Raw genomic sequence first — 23,284 nt, 5'->3', positions numbered from 1 at the left:
CCCCACGTGGGACAACCTGATTACCGTGTAACTACCCCAGAGCTTAGAACAGTGCTCTGCACATAGTAAGTGCTTAACAAATACCAACATTATTGTTATTATTAAATGGGAATAGAGAACCTAATTTTCCATTTTTAACAGGGCAATTAATATCCAGAGTCACCCAGTGAAGCTAAGCATGTTGAATCGGTTGAGAGAGAGTGGCCAACATGTAGATGGAAGCTTTAGGAGGAAACCGAAACTGCAATCCCTTATGGACACAGATTTCCATTTTTTCATAATTCATTTCAGTCATGACCAGTGAGTCTGATAGAGGATACCTAATAGGAGAGTTTGGTCTATTTCCTCTGAATGACTTGCTTTTGTTTCTTACTGCCATGTTATTTTACACAGAAAGAGCACACCATTGTTCTTCAAGGGCCATTTATTCCTTGTAACCAAGGATCATGTTGGCACTATATCGTTGCTTTAGACTAATCAGAATGGAGTCAAAACAGAAAAACTACTACTCCCATTTGCTAGGGCCAAAATGTTCATTATAACTCACTCGTGTCCTCTTAAAATCTTTTCTTTATTAGCTGAAGGCTAATCGCTGGTTTGCAGACTTCCAGGTAAACTGGTGTAGTCATTTTACTTGATGGCAGGGTGCTGTACTAAGCGAGATTGCTCTGTCCACAGTAAGTGTTCAGTAAACACCACTGATGGATTTTTGATCTTAAGGTACCTTCTCCCTGTAGGATCCTATGCCTGAAAAAGCCATAGTGGAGTAGTGTGTAAATACATGCCACCTGAATGAAGTCTGAGTTTGGGGCTGAGATGATATTGCTTCCTTGTCTTCACTGCTATTTCAGTGAACTTACTTCATTTGATCACTCCTGGAAAGGGCTTGGAACACAACAGGGACATCTCAAATGAGACAATCTGTACATTTATGTTACTTTTCACAGTTTCCAGGCTAGAACTGTTCCATTCTCTTAAAATCGGATACAAAAGTAGCCTCAGATAAGTACTAAAAATCTTCCAATTTCAGTATCGTTCTCTAATATCACAAAAAATCGGGGTCTCGTAAATCTGACTTTTTTTCTCCTAACCAAGTCAGACTTAAAAATTTGCAGTAATGAAGCAAATTCAAAGATAAACGTGAACATATTAGTGCTGATCCATGAAAGTTTGGGACTATGGATTCTGGGGTGACTGAGGAAGAGCAATAAACAGAGTCATATCCCTAACTTTCTAGGCCAGTATGGGTTGGTGAAGGTCATAGGGCATCAGGGCTTTGGAGCATTGGAAGCTCTGTAGTAGGCTCCGGGGTGTGTTGTGCAACAAGATGCTAGTGACCCTGATGAGGGAAGCTGGAGAAGCAGTGTAGCTTTAGTGGATAGAGCATGGGCCTGGGACCCCGAAGGACCTGGGTTCTAATCTTGACTCCACCACATGTCTGCTGTATGACATTGGGCAAGTCACTTTACTTCTCTGTGCCTCAGTCACCTTATCTGTAAAATGGGGATTAAGAATGTGAGCCCCATGTAGGATAGGGACTGGGTTCAACCTGATTAACTTGTATAAACCCCAGTGCTAAAAATTGTGCTTGGCACTTAGTAAGCGAGGAAGCAGCATGGTACAGTGAGTAGAGCCCGGGCCAGGCAGTCAGAAGGTCATGGATTCTAATCCCAGTTCTGCCACCTGTCTGCTATCTGACCTTTGGCAAGTCATTTCACTTGAGAAGTGGCATGGTTTAGTGGAAAGAGCTCAGGCTTGGGAGTCAGAGGTCATTGGTTCTAATTCCGGCTCTGACACATCAGCCATGTGACTTTGGGCAAGTCACTTAAATTCTCTATGCTTCAGTTACCTCATCTGTCAAATGGGGATTAAGACTATGAGCCCCACGTGGGACAACCTGATTACCTTGTATCACCCCCAGCACTTAGAACATAGTAAGCTCTTAACAAATACCACCACTGTTATTATTCTCTGGCCCTCAGTTCCCTTGTCTGTAAAATGGGGATGGAGCCCCACATGGGACAGGGACTGTGTCCAACCCAATTATCTGAATTCTACCCCAGCTCCTAGAACAGTTCCTGGCACATAGTAAGCACTTAAAAAACCATTATTATTATTATTATTAACAAGTACCACAATTATTCTTTTTTATTATGAGGGGCCCAGCAAGTATGGGCAGCAGACTCTGTGTAAGAGGAAAACATAGGGATCCATGACTACAGATGGAAGGAACTCTTCAAGAGACCTCAAAAAATGTCAGCCCTGCCGGGACCAAATGACAATAATTAGTAATCTACATTAGAAGATCTCTTGTTCCATGGGGGAGAATGCAATGAGTGCTCAGTTGTATATACAAATAGAATAGAGATGGATAGCCCTAAAACATAAATATTAAAAGTGATATAAAAGCAACCAAAAATGTCTGACTTCTCTTTGAAGTGCTGTACCTGAAATCCTCGGATGCCTGACACTCCAGGGTCGCCTCTTCCACTAGTTCCAATTTCTCCATGAGCAGGGGTCCCCTTGACAAGAAAAAAGTGAATTAAACTCAACCAATGACTGTGTTTTTGTATACGGCCAAAAGGACCTTAAAGTGATAAGGGATATCAGGTTGGTTCTTTGACCAAGAAAACAAAACAATCAGAACAAACATCCCACTACAAATCCTAGAGCAGTGTATAATGATGATTACCTAATTTCTAGCAGATAAATTGTGTTATAAAAATTGTCCTCCTTAGGTGAGACCAGAGCTGGAAGTTGGAAATATTGCACTGGGCACTTCTCCCACCTTTTAAGAGCAGGGGCTGAATAATACTAAAGCTGATGAAGGTGAGGGACAGGTGGCCAGATATCAGGGCTGTCTTTCCCATAGTTCACTGCCATGCTCCATTTTCCCAGAAAGGTACATTGGGTAGAGATACTTAATTGTATAATACTTAAGTGTCATAAACCCTACTGCTTTCAGGAGCCAAAAACAGAGGCTGAGTGAAGCTGCTCTGAAGCCATTTTTTTCTATTCTCACAAAATATGACCACTCTAGGACAGGGACAAATAAAGGAACTTCAGAAGGATTTCCCAAATGGTAGAAAAGTCTACCATCTCCTCTCCCCTAGAGCAAGCAGAGCAGGTTCATGCCTTTCTACCCTACAGACCAATTTTAGCTTCCTCCCTCATTATCTAGTTTTTATCATGGGTAGGAGAATTCAGAAAAGAAAGGACTATTTCAAAACCCATAAACAAAAACATTTCTTCCATTTTATATGAAGGCTATTGAGGTGGGGTTTTTTTCATCCAAGAGCCATTTCTATGTAATGCTTCCTATTCTGAAATTTTAAATCATAATCACTTGTCTTATGACATTCTGCAATGACTTGCCTTTTCCCCTTTGGCGCCATCTGGACCCTGGGAAAAACAACAGCACATTAACAAGTTAAAGGTTAAATACATATTATAAGCATCAAGAAAACACAAATGCTACCAATAAATAGAAAATGTCATCTTGCATGGCCTAAACTCTGCATACTACTGATTTTGAGGAATTTCTGACAGACAACAATAACAAAAAGACAGCCAGGGGTTTGCTTCAGTGCTTCTTCAAAATGTTACTTCTGCTCTCCCATTTTACATTTTTTCCCACAAAGGAATGGCTAGGATATTTCTTCCATCAATTCCCTTCCCTTCTTCTCCCTATTCAGGTTCTCCCACCCTTCCCTGAACACAGACTCGAAGTCCAAATTCTCCACTTAGGTTGTCTAGAAAGGAGAAGAGATTTTAGGAGGACTCAGGCAACTCCATCTCTCTTGCCCCAATTTTGTGCTGATTTCAGCTGACAGAAGAAAGCCTCATTTAGTCACTATTCCCAGACACAATCTGGAAGGCACCTTCTCCATTTCATCTGAAAGCAACGCAGAGAAATCATTGTGCAAACCGATGCTAACTTGTCTTGCTCCATTTAACCTGACTCTCTGTAAGCATTAACTGGAAGCCAACTTGTCTGCTTCATCCAGAGGCAACACAGAGTGATGGTAAGATAAAAGAAGCTGACTAAAAACACCATAAATCTCTGCCCTTCTACCTCATCCCGATTCTGTGTCTGCTCTAGAATGGAGCAGAGAAAGTCTCATTTCCTGGTGATAGAGGAAGAGGTGGCCATGGTTGTTACTAAGCCTAGAATCTTAGCTCCACCACCATTTCTGGGTTTGGAATTAAAAATTTCTCATCAGCTTTCATAACAGCAGATGAACTTTTGAAAATGATTGAGGAAGAAGATCCTGCTAGAGTGAGAAATGTTTGAAGGGATGTAGAGCTGTTCGGAGAACTTAACATGCTACAAGGTGCTTCATGAAGAAAAGAAGGCTGCTGTTCGTACTAAATTAGTCAATTTTTTTAATGTAATAAGGTTGAAATACAGCTACTATGGCCAGCAAACTCCTACTCCTGTAGTCCCTAGCCAAGACTATATCATATTACAACTCCTTATTAAATGTCATGATGATTTGTTTTGAATTCCTTGAATTGAGAATAATAGTTTAGTAATGTTGAACATTATAAAATATTGCTTGAAAAGGAATTTCATACTTTTTTTTTCCACAAATTCTGGATTGGATCCCAATTTATAAATGAAAGTCTATGGGAAAACATACTCCATAGTACCACTGCACGTGATCTATCCACGTTGTTGAGCATCATATTATGGCAGAATTGTGGGGTAAGCCTGTAGTTCTTTGATCTCTAAGACCATTTTTACACTGTGTCTAGACTTTCTCACCCTGTTATCAAAGGGGTTCAAGCAGGCCCAAGTTGTTGAGATGAATTAAAAGGAATGGTTCTCGGATGAAACTGGTAAAAATAAAGAAAATGAAAGGGAGTATATTGTAAAGAGTGTGATCTCATTGTGGGCAGGGGACATGTCTAATGATAATAATAATAATGATAATAATGTTGGCATTTGTTAAGTGCTTACTATGTGCAGAGCACTGTTCTAAGTACTGGGGTAGTACACGGTAATCAGGTTGTCTCACTTGAGACTCACAGTCTTCATCCCCATTTGACAGATGAGGTAACTGAGGCACAGAGAAGTGAAGTGATTTGTCCACAGTCACACAGATGACAAGTGGCAGAGCCAGGATTTGAATGCATGACCTCGGACTCCCAAGCCCAGGCTCTTTCCACTGAGCCACACTGCTTCTGGCCAACTCTGTTGTACTCTCTCAAGTGCTTAGTACAGTGCTCTGCGCAAAACAGACACTCAAAAAATGCCACTGATTGACAAAGCTTTATCTCATACTCGCAGAAGAAAAGGAGTGAGTCTTTCCCATATTTCATTCATTTGACCAGGTTTTGAAAACAAAATAACATACCGGTAACCCTGGATAGCCTGGAGTTCCATCATAACCTGTGAATCCCCGTTCACCCTGAAACATAGACACATTTTTTATTTTTCCTGGAAGTCTTTTCTACAAAAGCCTAATGAGAATTTATCTTTTCTCCTTTTTTCAGTCTATCAGTGACAACCTTAGGCAAAGGGCCATTAGTGGGTCCTGAAACTGAAAACCAAGAATCCATAAAATCAATTGAAACCCAGGCCCAAATCAATTAGGAATCCAGAAATCCTTGAAAATTGAACACTACCTACTCATTCTTAAATTGTGCACGAAATCCCACAGCTTAAGCAGGCCTGAAATATTCAAACTAAAATTACTTGAAAAGAGAACAACTGGCTTGCTGCCCTCCAACATAAACTATGTGCTGAGGGAAGAGATGCGAAGGATTGGATTCAACTGGGCCACATTTGCAAACCGGTCATTGTTATGAACAAATTTCTCTGTTTTTTACTACTACTGTTTAAAGGAACAAAACTGTTTGACTTATCCATAAACACATCACTAGTTAAGGACATAGATATCTAGTTGCATATTTACTGGGCCAGCTGCCTCTTATTTCTGAGAGAGAAGAGAAAAGGCAAGATGATTGGGGGAAAATAATAGTAATAACAGTAATAATAATAATAGTAATAATGCTATATAAATGCATACTATGTACTACACACTGTGCTAAATATGTGGGGTAAATAGAGGTTATTCAGATCAGCCACAGTCCCTGTCTCACATGGGACTCACAGTCTAAAGGGGAGGAAGAATGTCTGTCTAATCTCCATTTTTCCAACTGGGAAATGGAGACACAGAGAAATTAAGTGACTTGCCCGAGGTCTCACAGCAGCCAAATAGTGAAGTCAGAATTAGAATCCAGCCATTCTAACTCCCAGCCCTGTTCTGCTTCCTCTAAGCCCCAGTGCTTTTTGTAGAAATGGAAAGAAACCTAGTACAGATTCTCATGCCAGGAGGTCCACGAACGGGTCTGCTTAAAATGCTTGAAGTACAACATCTGTTCAATTGTTATTATATTGAAATTTAGTCCTACCTTGGTTCCGTTGCATCCGGGAAGACCAGGTAGTCCAAAGGGACCAACATTCCCAGGATCACCCTAAAAAGAAGGACAGAATACTTAGGTTCCCTTCTCATTTCCACTTTTTTTTCTAACCACATTCCCCTCTCTCCTCGTCTTCACATTGCTCTTTCTTCCTAACTCTCTCTGCTGCCACGGTTACCACCTTACTCCCAGACAGCTTTGTTGCAAAACATCTCCTCACCGCTCTCTGTAGCTTGATAACTGACAACTGCCACCTTCACATAGGTGAGAGGAATTCCTAGGGTGATGTTTTCCTCCTGCTTCACGGCAGGCATGGTAACTGCCCATGTAGTTACCTACAGGCCGGGGTGGCTCATAAGGCAGAGATAATCAGAATGAAGTTCCAGTTTTCAAAATTCTCACATCCAAATAAGTATCAGTAGAAGTAGGAGTAGCATTTATTGCATGTCATTTGTTGCTTCGCACTATACGAGGTGTTTCGAAAATGCAGAATAACAGTTTCTTTTTGATTCTACTGGGCATTCTAAATAAGTTGGTGGTAGTTATTGAGTACTTTTTGTGTGCAGTACACTGTACTAAATGCTTCATTCTCAAGACATGGTTTTTGCTTTTCCATCACTTACTGGAAGTCCAGGTAGACCTGAAAAACCCGGTTGCCCTGTCATCCCCTAAATACAGCAACAAGAAATAAAGAAAAACATATTTAATAAATGTTCAAATCACAGAGGTAAAATCCCCCTCCTCTCAGCCCATTCTGACTCACCTCCTCCAGTCCTTGCCCCACCCTCCAACTATTCCCTCAGAGAAGAGCTTGTGATGATTGGTCTTTAACCATTTACCCCAGTATCAGAGTGGGGTCTCCCAAGCCCGTGACTGGTTTAGAAGATGGTAACAATGTCAATATAAATGATTTGTCAGCATTTGAGAAAAATTAAAATGTCATTATCCATTTTTTCCTCCAGCATACAATAGAAACATGACAATTCATGTTTTGGTATTTTAAAGAAACTTAATTTATGAAGGAAAAGTAAACATCTAACTCTCTAGATACATGTCTATCATGTATCGATCTAAATTTATATATACACATACATATATTTATATATCTGGGGAGTTAGAGGTTTGTGTTTATATTCATATCTATCTATGCAGATATAGATGTAAATAGACCACACACCATCACCCATAAATTCTTATACATATGGCAGCCTAAGTCAGGTGGGCAGAAGGATTCCTCATCCCTCTCACGAATCACTGCCTGCAGGCTGCCAGCCTATAGTCAGAGTGTTTATAAGCGATCCTGTTGGCCACACTTTCTCCTTTATCTGTATTTTTGTATGTATATGTACACAGCAAAGGGTGGACCCCCTCCCTCTATATCTACCTCTGCCCCAGAAGAATGGGGCTGTGAGAAAAAAAATGGCTTTGGGAGTGGAAGGATGGTGAATAGGGAATCCCTGTTTTGAAAGGGGATTGCCTAGCCAGGCCCAATTCTTTGCCTAACAGGTTACTACTTCCCAGGCTGCCCTACTCCCTCCTCGGGGAAGATTTCCTATGACCCGCCTAGCCTCCCTACCTTACTGCAGGTATACTGGGCAATAATAATAATAATAATTGTGGTATTTGTTAAGTGCTTACTATGTTCCAGGAACTGTACTAAGTGCTGGGGTGGATACTTGTCTGCTGGGTGATTTTGGGCAAGTCATTTTACTTCTCTGTGCCTCATTTACCTCATCTGTAAAATGGGGATTAAGAGTGTGAGCCCCATTTGGGACAATTTGATTACCTTGCATCTCCCCCAGCACTTAGAACAGTGCTTGACACATAGTAAACACTTAACAAATACAATTATTATAATTATTACAAGCAAATCAGGAGGACACAGTTCTTATCCCACATGAGGCTCACAGGCTCAATCATTATTTTACAGATGAAGTAAACAAGACATGGAGATGAGAAGTGACTTGCCCAAGGTCTCTCAGCAAAGTGGAAGAATCGGGATTAGAACCCCTGATCTTCTGACTCCCAGGCTCATGCTCTATCCTCTATGCTATGCTGCTTCCCCACAGCAGCACACATCATTCCCACCCCGCCTATTCCTTCTGGTCAGCCAGGCTGAGACCAGACCCTGGCGAGGCCATCTAAATCCTGATCTACCCCAACCTTCCTTTTTTCTCCTCGGAAGATCACCCTGGGCAAGTCACTTCACTTCTTTGTGCCTCAGTTACCTCATCTGTAAAACGGGGATTGAGACTGTGAGCCCCATGTGGGACAGAGACTGTGTCCAACCGATTTGCTTATATCTACTACAGTGCTTATTAGTACAATGCCTGGCACATAGTAAGTGATTAACAAATACCATAATAACTATCTCTCCCCTTCCAGACTGTGAGCCCATTGCTGGGTAGGATTGCCTCTATCTGTTCCCAAATTGTACTTTCTAAGCACTTAGTACAGTGCTCTGCACACAATAAAAGCTCAATAAATATGATTGAATGAATGAATGAATATTATTATTATTATTAGGCAGAACCTATGGCAGCCAAACCATTATCTTTTCTCCTCTCCTTCATACCCACTGCTGCTATTGCCCATCACTTACCCCAATGCCAACGTTGGCCATGGTGCCACTCTCCCTAACCCCTTCCCTGTGGTGTGAAGGTGAGGCTCCTCTTTCCCTCCCTTCTTTTTTTCCTCCTGCTCTAGATGCTCTAGTGGCAGAAACCTTCCTCTCTCTCTCTCTCTCTCCCTCATCTCCCTTTCTCTTCCTGCAACATCCAACATCCTCTCCAGTGTCTCTGTGGGTTGTTGGATATGACAGAGGGAATGACAGAGTGAAACAATGTGTGTGAGGAGACGTGTGTTTCTCTCTGTGTGTGGATGTAATGGCTGAGAGTCGGTGTGGGTTAGTTGTGGGGAGGAGGCTGTTTTCTCCCAAACCCTTGGGTGGACAGGTTCTGCTAGTTCTTTAAATTAGGTTGCATTTTAAAAATCAAAGATTATTTTCATCCATAACAATACCTTGGGACTTTGGAGAGAATACTGCCTCCAACTGCATAGGTTTGGGTTCATGACAGTGGGACCCTGTATATTAATTAGTCTGCACATACAGTGTTTCACAAACATACATTCATTTCCTAGAATCTTCAAATTAAACAACTACAATTTGAATTCAAAACCTTTCAAAGCATAATAAACAGTGCCTATATGAAATTTTAGAAAACAGAATTATCCACTCTTTTAGAGCACTGACAATCTGATCACCTTGTTTCCCCCTAGCGCTTAGAATAGTGCTTTGCACATAGTAAGCACTTAACAAATGCCATTATTATTATTATTATTATAAAAATGCAAGGAGAATGTCAAAATACTCACCCTTACACCTTTAGGTCCAGCTGAACCAGTAAGTCCTGGAAAACCCTAGATTCCAAATAGGGACATATAGACATATTAAAATTTATCTGTTTAACAAAGCCATACCTATTAAAATTAATTTTTATAGCATTAAGAGGTGCCTACATTGAAGTTCTTTCTTAGTCATATTTATGCAAATTCTTAATGCTTTCACTTCCAAAGGCAGAATCAGAGAAGATCACTGGCCACTTTAGAAAGCAAGTAGTCATTTGAAAAAGGAATTAGAACAGCAACTTCACTCCAATAGTGAAATGGTAGTTTAAGGGAGTTTGGAACCTGTTAAGGCTTGAAGAGTTCCAGAGGAAACACTAGATGTGCAACTAAGCCAGGCTTTTCTGTACATCCTTAGACAGTAGAAGTCATGGCTGTGAATCTGAAGACATTCAGTAAGCTCTTAGATATTTTTCATCAGAGTTAACTAAATGTGCAAACTGAAAAAAAGCCTACCTTAGGTCCCTGAGGTCCAGGTAACCCTTCAGGTCCAGGAAATCCTTCCAAGCCAACAGCCCCTGGAGAACCAGGAAAACCTTTCTCCCCCTGTTGGAAAAATGAAACCTGGCAATAGTTTAGTGAGCACTCCCTGAATTTGATGATGGTTTTTTAAAATCCATCAATCAATCATAATTATTGAGCTCTTACTGTGAGCAGAGCACTGTACCAAAGGCTTGGGACAGTACAATATAGCAGAGTTGGTAGATTTGAAGTATCTAGGAAATGAATGTATGTTTGTGAAACACTGTATGTTCAGAGTCCCTGCCCACATGGAGCTTACAGTCTTGAGGGAGAAATACACATTAAAATGAATTACAGACACTTAATTACTGTGGATTGAGGATGGGTGAATAAAGATTACAAATCCAAGTGCAAGGGCAACGCAGAAAGGAGAGAGAATAGGGGAAATGAGGGCTGAGTTGGGGAAGACTTCATGGAGGAGATGTGATTTTAATAAGGCTTTAAAGGTAGGGAGAGTGATAATCTGTCATATAGGGAGTTCCAGGCCAGAAGGCAGGATGTGGGAAAGGGTTGGCAGCAAGATAGATAAGACTGAGATACAGCGAATCAGTTGGCATTAGAGGAGGGCAGTACTCTTGCTGTTCGGTAGGAGGAAATCAGGGAGGTGAGACATGAGAGGGCAAGGTGATGGTAAGGAGTTTCTGCCTGAGGCAAAGGATGGACAACCACTGGAAATTCTTGAGGAGTGTGGAAACATATACTGATGTAGAAAAATGATCTGGGCAGCAGAGTGAAGTATGGACTTGAGTGGGGAGAGTCAGGAGGCAGGGACTTTTGTTTTTCCTTAAGCTGGAGGAATACAACATTTTACCATATTTCATGACGAACAGGATAGCAACATCAGCAGGTAGTAGAAATGCAGCTACCATAGTTCTTATTGAGATAATTGCATTATGCTTGATTCTGATCAAGCCTTTAAGCCTAGGGTGCTCGGGAAAAGCCTCGAGTGGTTTCGCACTGTTTAAAGTTTGGCTCCAGAGCCAGAGGACTCAAAGGAGAGAGGCTCCTTCTAATGGGTATCTATTACCCATTAGAGTGTCATGAGTGTCACCATAGTCTCTGTCCCCCATGGCCCCCATCCATCTAGAAGACAGAGAGAAGGTGCACGGAGGCTTTGGGGGTGTTTTGCAACTTCTGCCACTCCTTTAGAAGACAGGGCGGAGGTGGAGCAGGGCGATGGGGAGACGACAAGCTGCTGAGGGAGAGATAAAATCAGGAATGTTCCCCATGCACCTCCCCAGCTCCACTCTACTCTCACTAGGTTTGTTACTACATAGTTTAAATTACTTAGACAATGAAGAGGATGCGAGATCTGGAGAATGATTATCCAAAGATCTTGAAGGACTTTGCCTGAAAAATGGGTCTTAGTTCAAAATGACCCTAATCCTCCTTGGAGGACCCTGGATCACCTCCACAGAATATCTACACAAAATCTACAGAAAATCAATATCTCCAACACTGATCTCACCCCCTCTCTCCAATCTCACATCTCCTGCTTTCAAGACAACTCTACATGGATATCCTCCCATCACCTCAAATTTAACATGTTCAAAACAGAGCTACTTATCTTCCTACCCAAACCCTGTCCTCCCCCTTATTTTCCCATCTCTATAAACAGCCCTCCATCCTTCCTGTCTCACAAGCTTGTAACCTTAGCATTAGCCTTGACCCCTCCCTCTCATTCAACCCACATATTCAATCTGTCACCAAATCCTCTTGGTCCCACCTTCAGAACATTGCTAAAATCCGCCCTTTCCTCTCCATCTAAACTGCAACAATCACTCATCCTATCACACCTGGGTTCCTGCATCAGCCTCTTTGCTGATCTCCCAGGCTTCTGTCTCTCCCCAACCTAGTCCATACTTCACTCTGCGGCCTGGATCATTTTTCTACAAAAACGTTTAGGACATGTCACCCAGCCCCTCGAAAAAAACTCGAGTGGTTGCCCATCCACCTCCATATCAAACAAAAACTCCTCATCATTGGCTTTATAGCTCTCCGTCACCTTGCCCCCTCCTACCTCATCTCGCTCCTCTCTTTCCACCACCCAACCCGTACACTTCGCCCCTCTAGTGCTAACCTTCTCAATGGGCCTCCATCTGGCCTGTCTCCCTACTGACGACTAGCATCGCCCCAACTTTTGCAGAGTCTGTGGGAGCTGAAGACCCATCAAAATGCATTTGCTTCTTTGTTCTTCAATTTTGTAATGAATTACTTCCTCAAAATTCAGTAGAGAAATAAATTAGCGGGCGCTGACCTAACGTTGTCACTAGGTGGAGGTATACAACAAGAACCTGGGTTATCTGAAATGAGTTGGCTAAGCTGATTTTCAGTACATCTCTTTTGTATTGAGAAATCATTATTCTATCTTTTCAGGTTTTATCAACTTCGGTTTTATTTGAAATGTTATGAAATCGGATCTGTATTGACTTCATATACTATTTTTGCCGTGATTTTAAAAAAAAATTATTCATTTATCTGACTATATTTAATATCCATATATATGAAAATAAATCTTAAAATACTCTAAGGAAAAGTAATGCCTAATTATATTTTTAATGTACATCTGTACAACAAACAATTCTTTTCAGAAGAACTGACAGTCCAACATAGGCACCTTCTGTACCCTCATAGAAGTACTGATTTTATTTTACAATTTTGAAACACATTAAATACAGTACAAAGAAAAATGTATATTTAATACACAGACATAAAAAATTAGAGGTATATATCAGAAAGAATTCCACTGTAAAACAAGGAAGATTTTTATAATTATCCTGAACTCAGTTACTTTCTCATCATAGTAATAAAAGTCATCCTTGAATGAACAGATAAAAATAGACCGAAAGTTGACAGTAATCATTTCAGGATTTAGTGCTCAGGCTAATCACATATATTACCAGCGAATCATTCCTGGATATTAAGTAAGAAATATTTATTAATTGTGTGTTTAGTTATATGTTTATTTTCTTTTAAAGATTTACTCTGAAGAATAAAAATGAAGACTACATTTACTAGCAGGAATGTCCCAGCCTTTTTTTGGCCTTCTTTGAAAGTGTTCATTTTCGATATTCTCAACAAAGTCATGTTTTTCTTTGGTGGCACACTGGCTAGATACAAGAGATATATAGTCCTCACAAAAAAAAACACCCAATATCATGGGAGGTTGAAACATCAAAACAATGATATGTTATTTAAAACCAACATTCATAATCAAACTTGATCACAGACAGGGTACAACATATCATCACTGATATAAAAGACACTTGGAAAATCATATGAAAAAAGTAGAAATATGAAACTGCATTTGAATCCAGAATCCAGATTCTTACATAAAAATTATTTTTGACAAGCATGACAGTGATTATTGGTGCAAATTTTCAGGCAATATGCTTATATGCTATGAACGATGGGTCATGAAATGGACATTTTTGCACCACACAAGATAAGGTGCAAAAACATGCAGAGACAATGTCCTCACATCCTAGGATGACCTCGAAGAAAAACATTTTCATTAATTTGCTTTTTATTCTGTCCAAGCCAAAACAAGTTACAGTTTAACTGTTGGTATGTAGACAAGCCATCCAAAGTTTTAAATCTGGCATTCTTTCTAGTTAATCAGTTTGTATATAGTTATGTTAATGGGCCAGCCTTTGGAATAACTCCACAACCTGCTATTACCTATTTTCTGGATGTTAGGAACCAAGACTGTTAATAAGTATTTTATTAATAAACATTCTACATAGGCTAGAAGAGCAAAATGTTAAAAATAACATCTTTACCTTATTGCCTTTAGTTCCATCACAATAGCAGCGGCCTTTACCTTTACAGACACAACCCTAAAAGAAAAAAGAGGATGTTCCTTAAAATCAACAAAATAATTTCAGCATGATAACTTGCAATTGCTATGGCAAGATTAAATTTATAGAATCAATGTCTTCTTTTGGCTGAACATTACATTTTTTACACCCCAGTCAAGCTTTTACTTGGCAATAAATTACCGTAAAAAGAATAGTGAAGCGAATGGAATGGATTTGTGGGGGTATATTATTTGAGATATCAATCATTTTTATTTGATAATGTGATTTGCCTTCCATTCTTAAAAATAATTTTGACTCTACCGTTCAATGCATAACAAAATGTGCAGAGCAAAACTATGTCACATATAAGAAGAGATTGGATTTTTCTGCAGTCAAAAAGAGCACCAGTGAGTTCTTTTTCTGATTAGCAGTAAGACAGTGTGGCATAGTGGAAAAGCACAGTACTGGGAGTCAGTAGCCCTGGGTTCAGTTCCCAGCTCTGCCACTGGCCTGGTATGTAACCTTAGCCAAGTCACTTAGCCTCTCTGAACATCAATAAACAGTTTTTTTTTAATTGATCACTTACTTTCTGCAGTATGCTATACTTTGCCTTGGGAGAGAACAACATTCATTCATTCATTCAATCATATTTATTGAACACTTACTGCGTGCAGAGCATTGTAGTAGATATGATCCCTCCTCTTGAGGAATTAACAATTTTGGGAGAAGACAGACACTAAAATAATTACAGAAAGGGGAAGTAGCATCACCTAGTGATAAAAGGATGGGCCTGGGAATCAGAGGGCTAGAGTTCTAATCCTAGCTCCACCATTTGTCTGCTGTGTGATCTTGGGCAAGTCAATGCTGAAAATGATCTGGAACCTAACCTCTGTTGTGTCTTCTAGTCATACCCCAAAGCCATTCTTGCCTCTCCTCAATTCCTCCTGTTGTGTGAGCCATGACTTCTTCAATTTACATTAGCTTTCTGCTTCCCAGAGAAATTTGTTCACTGCATATATCCTTGTTAAGGTTCTCTCTCAGTGTAATGAAAAAAGATGTAGATAAGCAGTTTCAATAATGAAAGGATAGGAAGGAAGACTTAGGGACATTGGACATATTTGAAAATTTTGAGACATGTGAACACAAGATTTTCAAAGAGACTTCTGGGAAAAAGAAGTGATTAAGAGATGGGATGGGAAGGCTGATTCAATCTCTGGGTATTAATTTTAATGGTTTTGTTCTGTTCTAGCACAAAGAATGATTCTACCAAGTTTATCTATAACCATGATTTCACCTTTTGGCTTTTGACTTTGAATAAAGACCTGAAATTATTCAAAAGAGTTTCTTCAATCAGCCTTTCTGTTTTGAATTTCTGAGTGGTTTAATCAGCCGTGGATAAAGGGTCATTCAAAAATTTATAATCGGATATAACCCTGCATACTCACTGAGGTAGAAAATGGACAAGCACACTTTGTTTCCTAAAAATAGTATATTAGAAATGCCCTTTTAGTTAATGAGTTAGTTCCTACTCCCCCTCTCTCTAAAATACCCAGTTATTTATTTAGGTTCTTAGTAAAGAAAACAACTCAGTAAATATTGGAAAGAGCATGAGTACTATAACTTGATTTTCTTGGTTTCTCACTGAAAATCACATTTCTATTTAGGTTCTCAGTTAGGAAAACAATTCAGTAAATATTGGAGAGAACATGAGTAATATAACTTGATTTTCTTGGTTTCTCACTGAAAGTCACATTTCTATATCATTAGTGTAGGTAAAACTTTGGTATTAATCAAGAAGGTTGAGGATCTTATTAATTACTCATGAAAATGATCAGTGTTTAGTCTGATTACATTTATACTATTCCTTTTTCAATTCTTTTATTCCTCATTTTCTCTCTTTTATTCCCTCTTTCTTTGCCATTGTCATTTTCTCTAGCTTTTTTACTCCTCTTTTCTTGGGACCCATTGATCCTCTCAGGAACCCTCTCATCTCCTGTTCCTTGCATTGCCTTTTTCATACATTCATTCATTCAGTCATATTTATTGAGCACTTACTGTGTGCAGAGCACTGTACTAAGCACTTGGGAAAGTACAATATAACAATAAACAGACACATTCCCCGCTCACAATGAGCTTACAGTCTAGAGGGGGGACTCAGACATTAATACTCATAAATAAATGACAGATATGTACATAAGTGTTCTGGGGCTGGGAGGGAGGAAGAAAAAAGGGGGCAAGTCAGAGCGACACAGAAGAGAGTGGGAGAAGAGGAAAAGGGGATCCTAGTCTGGGAAGGACTCATAGAGGAGATGTTACTTCCTCTGCATCTGCAGCTTTCCTGCAGAAAGCATGGCTGCTCTTTCAGCAAAAGGTAAAACAGCATTAGTATTGAATCCCACTGCTAGTAGTAATAATAAATGTGGTATTTGTTAAATGCTTACTATGCGCCAGGCACTGCGCTAAGCATGGGGGCAGATATAAGGTATTTGGGTTGGACACAGTCTCTGTCCCACTTAGGGCTTCCAGCCTTAATCACTGTTTTACAGAGGAGGTAATTGAGGCACAGAGAAGAGAAATAATAATAATAATAATGATGTTGGTATTTGTTAAGTGTTTACTACGTTCTAAGCGCTGGGGTAGATACAGGGTAATCAGGTTGTCCCACATGAGGCTCACAGTCCTAATCCCCATTTTACAGATGAGGTAACTGAGACACAGAGAAGTGAAGTGACTTGCCCACAGTCACACAGCTGCCAAGTGGCAGAGCCAGGATTCGAACCCCTGACCTCTGACTCCCAAGCCCGTCCTCTGTCCACTGAGCAATGCTGCTTCTACTTGTCCAAGGTCACGCAGCAGACAAGTGACAAAGCTGGGTTAGAATCCAGGTCCTTCCGACACCCAAGCCCGTGTTCTAACCCCTGGGCCATGCTGCAGCTCTGCTTTTCTACTATGAAAATTGGGTCTTCAGCCCACTTCTGCCATGCCAGCCAATCCATGCTGGGTTCCCTGGGGTCCCAGCCAACCCACAGCCAAGGAGCCATAGATTCATAAGCTTGGGAATTTGATCACTGCAGTAGTAATATTTACTGAGTGCCCATATGGTGAAAGATGCTGATCTAGGCAGTTGGGAAGTACAGAGTAAAGAAGTAGCACTTTGCCTGCCCACACAGAACGGAAGAGACAAACGGAAAAATATTTACAATGTGTAGTCTAAATCCATAAATGAGTACACATATGTACATGAGTGTTGATTATGGATATTTTAATTAGCTTGCTTTTCAGTTTTTAGGAAGGCATTGCCAGCTTCTCTCCCTGAATAGAAAGAAAATAACAGTCTCTAAGAGTCCACATTAAGCATTCAGCATGGCCTAGTGGATAGAGCAAGGGCTTGGGAGTCAGAAAGATCTGGGTTCTAATCCCAGTTCCACCCCTTATCTGCTGTGTGACCTCAGGCAACTCACTTAACTTCCCTGTGCCTCAGTTGCCTCATCTGTCAAATGGTGATTGAGACTGTGAGCCTTATGTGGGACATGGATTATGGCCAATCTGATTAGCTGGTGCCTACCCCAGTGCTTAGTACTGTAAAATGTATTCAAAAGATGAGTAAGTGCAATTCTAGTTGTGTCTGTGCGCAGCAATCAATATGGTGCAGTGGGGTGTTAACTTTCTTTGGAAAACATTAATTTCCCCTTTGGTTGAACTGGCCATTGGGACTGCAGTGTCACTCTTTGTGCAGCAGTAAACAATTAAATAGATGAAAAGGTTTTTTAGAAATATTCTCTAGTGTTAAAAACGCACACTTCTAGACTTGGAATTTTCAGGAGAAATATATATTTATTAGGGCATTTTTCTAAGGAAAATAGTTACTAAATAGGAATGCACTGGAATGTGTCGTACGTGGAGTAACGGTAGAACAGTTATGTAAAATAGGGAAAGATAAGGTAAAAAAGGAAACATTTTAAATAGTCACCCTCATCTTGGAACCAACCAATCGCTACCCAAATCCCTTCAGTTCTGGCCTGAGGAATTTTACCCCTCCCATCTCTATGTCATAGACAAGTTCAGAGCCAGAAAGCAAATGGTAAAGGGATTTTTTGGTAGGGAAAAGCATAAAATATATTATAATCATCTATGATAGGTAGTAATAGTATTTTTTAGGCCTCTACATTAGCAGAACATTGTATTAAGCACTTGGGAGATTATAATAGAGTAAAAGATATGTTTCCTGCCTTCAAGGGGGTATTGTAAATTAGGTTGGCTCTGTACCTTTCACATCTACCAGCAGTATTCTCTTCTCCCACTATATCTCCAGCTTCATCTTGAAGAATTTCTCCTAATTAATGGGCCATTGTGTAAAATGCTCCAATCTGTCGTGGAACAAATATGGGGAGCTTAAAGCCAAGGGTTATTAGTTTCTGCTTGATGCAGAGAAGAATGGGTATCCATTAAAGGCTTTGAAATACTGGGAAGGTGAGTGCAGAATAACAATTTAAGGATATGATCCTGTCAGCAGAGGGAAGTATGAATCAATCAATCATATTCATTGAGTGCTTACTGTGTGCTGAGCACTGTACTAAGCACTAGGGAGAGTACAATGTAACAAAATAACGGAGTTGGTAGACACATTCCCTGCCCACAGTGAGCTTACAGTCTAGAGCAGGAGATAGAACATTAATATAAATACATACAATTATGGATAAATTGATAAGTATTGAGGGACTGAAGGAGGGGTGAATAAAGGGAGCAAGTCAGGGCCACGCAGAAGGGAATGGGAGAACAGGAAATGAGGTCTTAGTAAGGGAGGGCCTCTTGGAGGAGATGTGCCTTCAGTAAAGCTTTGAAGATGGGGAGAGTAATTGTCTGTCGGATATGAAGAGGGAGGGTGTCCCAGGCCAGAGGTAAGATTTGGGTGAGAGGTTGGCGGCCAGGTAGAGGAGATCTAAGTATAAACTGGAGAGGGGTGAGAGTGAAGTAAGGGAGTCCTTTGAGGAAGGTTAATGCACTAGTTAAACCAGTATCTGACGAGTGCCTGAACCAGCATGGCAGTCAGGGAAGCACCCTCCAGCTCTCACTCAAAGGATGTGTTCAGATCTGCAAAAATCATATGAAAAAAGAAGAACAGCTTCACTCCTCATTCTTATGGTTCAGCCTTTCTTGAGAGTGGGGTAGGATTCGATCATATTCAATCGCAATCGTATTTATAGAGCACTTACTGTGTGCAAAGCACTGTACTAGGCGTTTGGGAGAGGAAAATATAACAGGCATACTGCTGGTGATTCTCTCAACACAAAATTCCCCTGCTACCTTTCCTCGATACAGCTTAAAGAGCCATGTTGGGAGGAAACATAGGTGTGAGTAGAGCATAAACAGCTACTGCTCAGGTAGTGATTTTATGCCTGTAGGAAGGTGCATGCCTGTTTTCGACAGAATAAAGGAAGGACTGAAAGAGATTGTCCTTCTTTCTAGGACTCCCAAGGGACCATAGCTATGTCCTTAAGAGCTTCACCTGGGAGAGTTGGGGTCATTATTTGTACACTGGTTTCTCTCATTAATTATGGACCAACTAATCTTTTTGCAAAGTGGCCTGTCCCGAATGTAGGACAATAGTCTGCAATCTCTTGCACAAAGGAAGAAGGAGATCACTTTAGATAAGTCAGTATGGTAGAACTATGCTCAGGTTCATTACCTGGCTTGAGTTTCCCCTTCTGCAAAATACTTTTTACTTAAAAGAAGAGGACAGGAGTTACTATTGGGTCAGCTGTTGATTTGGATGTGGCTGTGGATTCAAGGCAATAAATCAAAGAAGGGGAACCCATTTCACAAGATGTCAACTGTTTAGAAAATAATAAAAAATAAACTTATACTCACTTCTTGAATTAATTATTTTTAAGCACATTGGTTTGGCATGTTGCAAAATAATAATAGTCACATTTGTTAAGTGCTTACTATGTGCCAAGCACTGTACTCAGTGTTGGAGTAGGCTCAAGATAATCAGGTGGGACACAGACAAAATTTGATATGAACAATATGTTCAGAAGCTCATATCAATCTAAATTAATATTGGTAGGATGAACCTTCCTACCAATTCAAGCAAATAACCCTCAAAAACAAAGAATTTCTTTAATTTGCAAAAGTCTCAGAATATTAAGCACTAGACAAAGCAGCTAAACATCCACAAAAAGGAATAGATATGTTTTTTTCCAACTAATGGCAACAGATTTTTTTTCTCTAGCTTTCTGTACACTAAAGGATTCAGGCTGTTGAATTGAAATATAAACACAATTAAAATACAGAATAGGCTAAATCCTGACAAACACATTTGAAAAAATAAACTTCAGACCAACTTCCTCATTTCCTTCTCAAAATGGATATATTTTCAATGTTATCCCGTTATTTCATTTATTTTGTATTTTGAATAGAATGATTTCATTGTGCTTGCAGAAATTTTAATAAAATAAATTGTGCAAGTAAACTCAACAAAATAATGATGTGGATCATGTGAAGTCTTTTCAGGAGGAATGGGGCAAGAATAAACAATGGTAAAAGACATTTTAATTTTATGTACTGGAAACACTGACTAAATCAGTATTAATAGCTAGAGAACTTAAAATTGTGCTACTTACAATTTTAAGGAATCTGATATTTTTCAAACTATATTTTAAACATAATTAACGAGTATATAAATGAAGTATGTTTGAACCACTGGGGTGAAAGAGAAATTGCCTTATATTTTGTTTAATGGCTGCTGGTTTAATAAGTATGTAAGGATTGTGAGGTTAACAGGGTTTTCCTTCTGTTCGCATAATAACCAGTTCACATAAAAATGCACTCACCTTTTTTGTCTCCTTCAATTATTTGATATAGGTATCTCACACATCATTATGGTAAATATATATGACACTTCTCCCAGAAACTGTGAGGAGTTTTACAGGTGGATACACTTTTAACATGAGGAAAGAGGTCGAATAATATGCATTAAACTAAGTAAAAATAGAAAGGGAGTGAAAGATAAGCTAATAAGCTGATACATTCAAAAGTAAAAAACAAAATATATTATGCTAGCTGTAATTTCAATTTGATTCAAGCTTAAGGCAGGCAGCTTTTTTTCACCCCTATGATACCAAACACTCAAATTTTTCTTATTCCTCAAAAGGGAACCTCTACTTAGATATCAGACATAAAGGAATGAGTTTGCATGAAAAACAAATAGTTTCAGGTACACTTTTCATTTTTGTGACCCTGATTAACTGGTACCTTCTGGAGTACTCAGCTCAAGATGAGATAAAATAAGACTTAAACCAGCCAGCTGGGTGATAAACTGTCCAGGAGTTCAAAATCCAACTCTTTAGGAAATGTGCCACTTAATAATTGAAAATGAAGTTGATAAAGTGTCATTAACATTTCCCAGGAATCAGATGCTATTTCAAAATTCTCAAGTAACAGGTCATGGGAATACTTTTCACTTTATTGCCGTGAGACCTGTAAGTCACTAACTTGAAACATGGAAAGCCCATTGTGTCAATTAGGCATATTAAAACTGGGCACAGAATAAACAGAAGGAAAACCTTAGCAAATGCAAAAAACGCTTTGTATAAATGTTGTGTTAAAGAATAGTGCCTAATACAGTGCTTGGCACATATTAAGAGCTTAAAAGATACCAGAATTAATAATAGTGTTAGTTAAATCTAGTAAAAGCCAAATGATCGAGGGAAGCTATATTGCCCCACGATCATGGAAATGGAATGATGGAAACATGGAAATATGGCAGTCATGTACTAGAATTACAGAATGATTACATGAAAAAAAGTGTACCCTAACAAGTAAGATGACTTTCTTGAAACCAGTCCTCATGTTTGGCTCATGGACTGACATTTGATTTTTCAGAGGGGTGTAACTTTGACGGCCCAGCCAGCCTTGAGGTGCTGGAAGAGGTTGGGGACATGAAGCTGGGTAGTTTGGCCTTTGATCACTCCCTCCTCTCTCTCTCGCTCCTCTGGGCTACCACTTTCTGGCTGCCTCTCTCGCCACCCTTGTCTCAGTTCACACTGAAGAAGCTACATGTAAAGAGCATGGACCTGGAGTCAGAGGACATGGGTTCTAATCCCCATTGAGACTGTGAGCTCATTTTAGGCAGGGAATATTTGTGTTTGTTGTTGTATTGTACAATAAGTGCTCTATAAATATGATTAAATAAACGAATGAATGGGTCTGCCACGTATCTGCTGGGGGACCTTAGGCAAGTCACTTTACTTCTCTGTGCCTCAGTTACTTCATCAAAGGGGGGACTAAGACAGTGAGCCTCATTTGGGAGCAGATTACCTCGTATCTTCCCCAACACTTGGACCAGTGCCTGGCACATAGTAAGCACTTAAATACCACTATTATTATTATTAGGTCCCACTGCGATCTCTGCAGCTCCCCATTCTACCTACATTTGATCTCTTCAGCTTTTTTGTCCACCACTTCTCAAAATCTTTCCCCAGCTGCCTCTTCCATCCTCTCTCTTCATGCACTGCAGCCTTTCTTGCCCTTACCACTGTACCCCGCTATTTGACAGCATGATATAAGTAATTACAAGAATGACTCTACCATACAGACTAACTGGACTCTCTTCAGATAGAGATGGCTTTTTTTATTTTTGACTTTTTAGTGGTATTTTCCAAGCACTTACTGTGTGCCAGGCACTCTACTAAGCGCTGGGGTAGATTCAAAATAATTAGGTTGGACACAGTCCATATCTGCCATGGAGCTCACAGTCTTAATCTCCATTTTACAGATGAGGTAACCGAGGAACAGAGAAATTAAGTGACTTGCCTAAGATCACACAGCAGACAAGTGGCAGAGATGGGATTAGGAGCCAGGCCTTCTGGCTCTCAAGCATGGGCTTTTTCCTCTAGGCTATGCCGCTTCTCCATCCACTGTATCTAAGAAGACTGTAAGCTCCTTGACAGCAGGGATCCTTTGTCAACTCTATCATGTGGTACTCTCCCAAACGCTTAGTACTGTGCTCTGCAAGCAGTAGGTGCTAAATAATAAAAAAAAATTAGTTCATTGATTCTACACTCCAAAAAAGTGCTCTCAGAGATATACGTGGTCTCTCTGGCAATGACTAGATGATAGATGTCTTA

General features: G+C 40.0%; 1 protein-coding gene across 2 annotated transcripts in view; it reads right to left on the bottom strand.

The window, feature by feature from the left end:
• The window catches only part of COL4A3 (collagen type IV alpha 3 chain), a 133,851-nt gene that overhangs the window by 78,987 nt on the left and 31,580 nt on the right, over positions 1–23,284 (bottom strand). For both annotated transcript variants that reach the window (XM_029069198.2, XM_029069197.2), the window contains exons 2-9: positions 14,139–14,195; positions 10,291–10,380; positions 9,805–9,849; positions 7,053–7,097; positions 6,421–6,483; positions 5,361–5,414; positions 3,376–3,402; positions 2,448–2,522 (exon numbers count right to left, since the gene is read on the bottom strand). In XM_029069198.2, coding sequence (XP_028925031.1) covers positions 2,448–2,522; positions 3,376–3,402; positions 5,361–5,414; positions 6,421–6,483; positions 7,053–7,097; positions 9,805–9,849; positions 10,291–10,380; positions 14,139–14,195 — 456 coding nt within the window. The remainder of the gene's footprint in view (positions 1–2,447; positions 2,523–3,375; positions 3,403–5,360; positions 5,415–6,420; positions 6,484–7,052; positions 7,098–9,804; positions 9,850–10,290; positions 10,381–14,138; positions 14,196–23,284) is intronic.

The sequence above is a fragment of the Ornithorhynchus anatinus genome, chromosome 7, assembly GCF_004115215.2.
Source record: "Ornithorhynchus anatinus isolate Pmale09 chromosome 7, mOrnAna1.pri.v4, whole genome shotgun sequence".
NCBI lineage: Eukaryota > Metazoa > Chordata > Mammalia > Monotremata > Ornithorhynchidae > Ornithorhynchus > Ornithorhynchus anatinus.
This window is presented reverse-complemented; position numbering and strand designations above follow the sequence as displayed.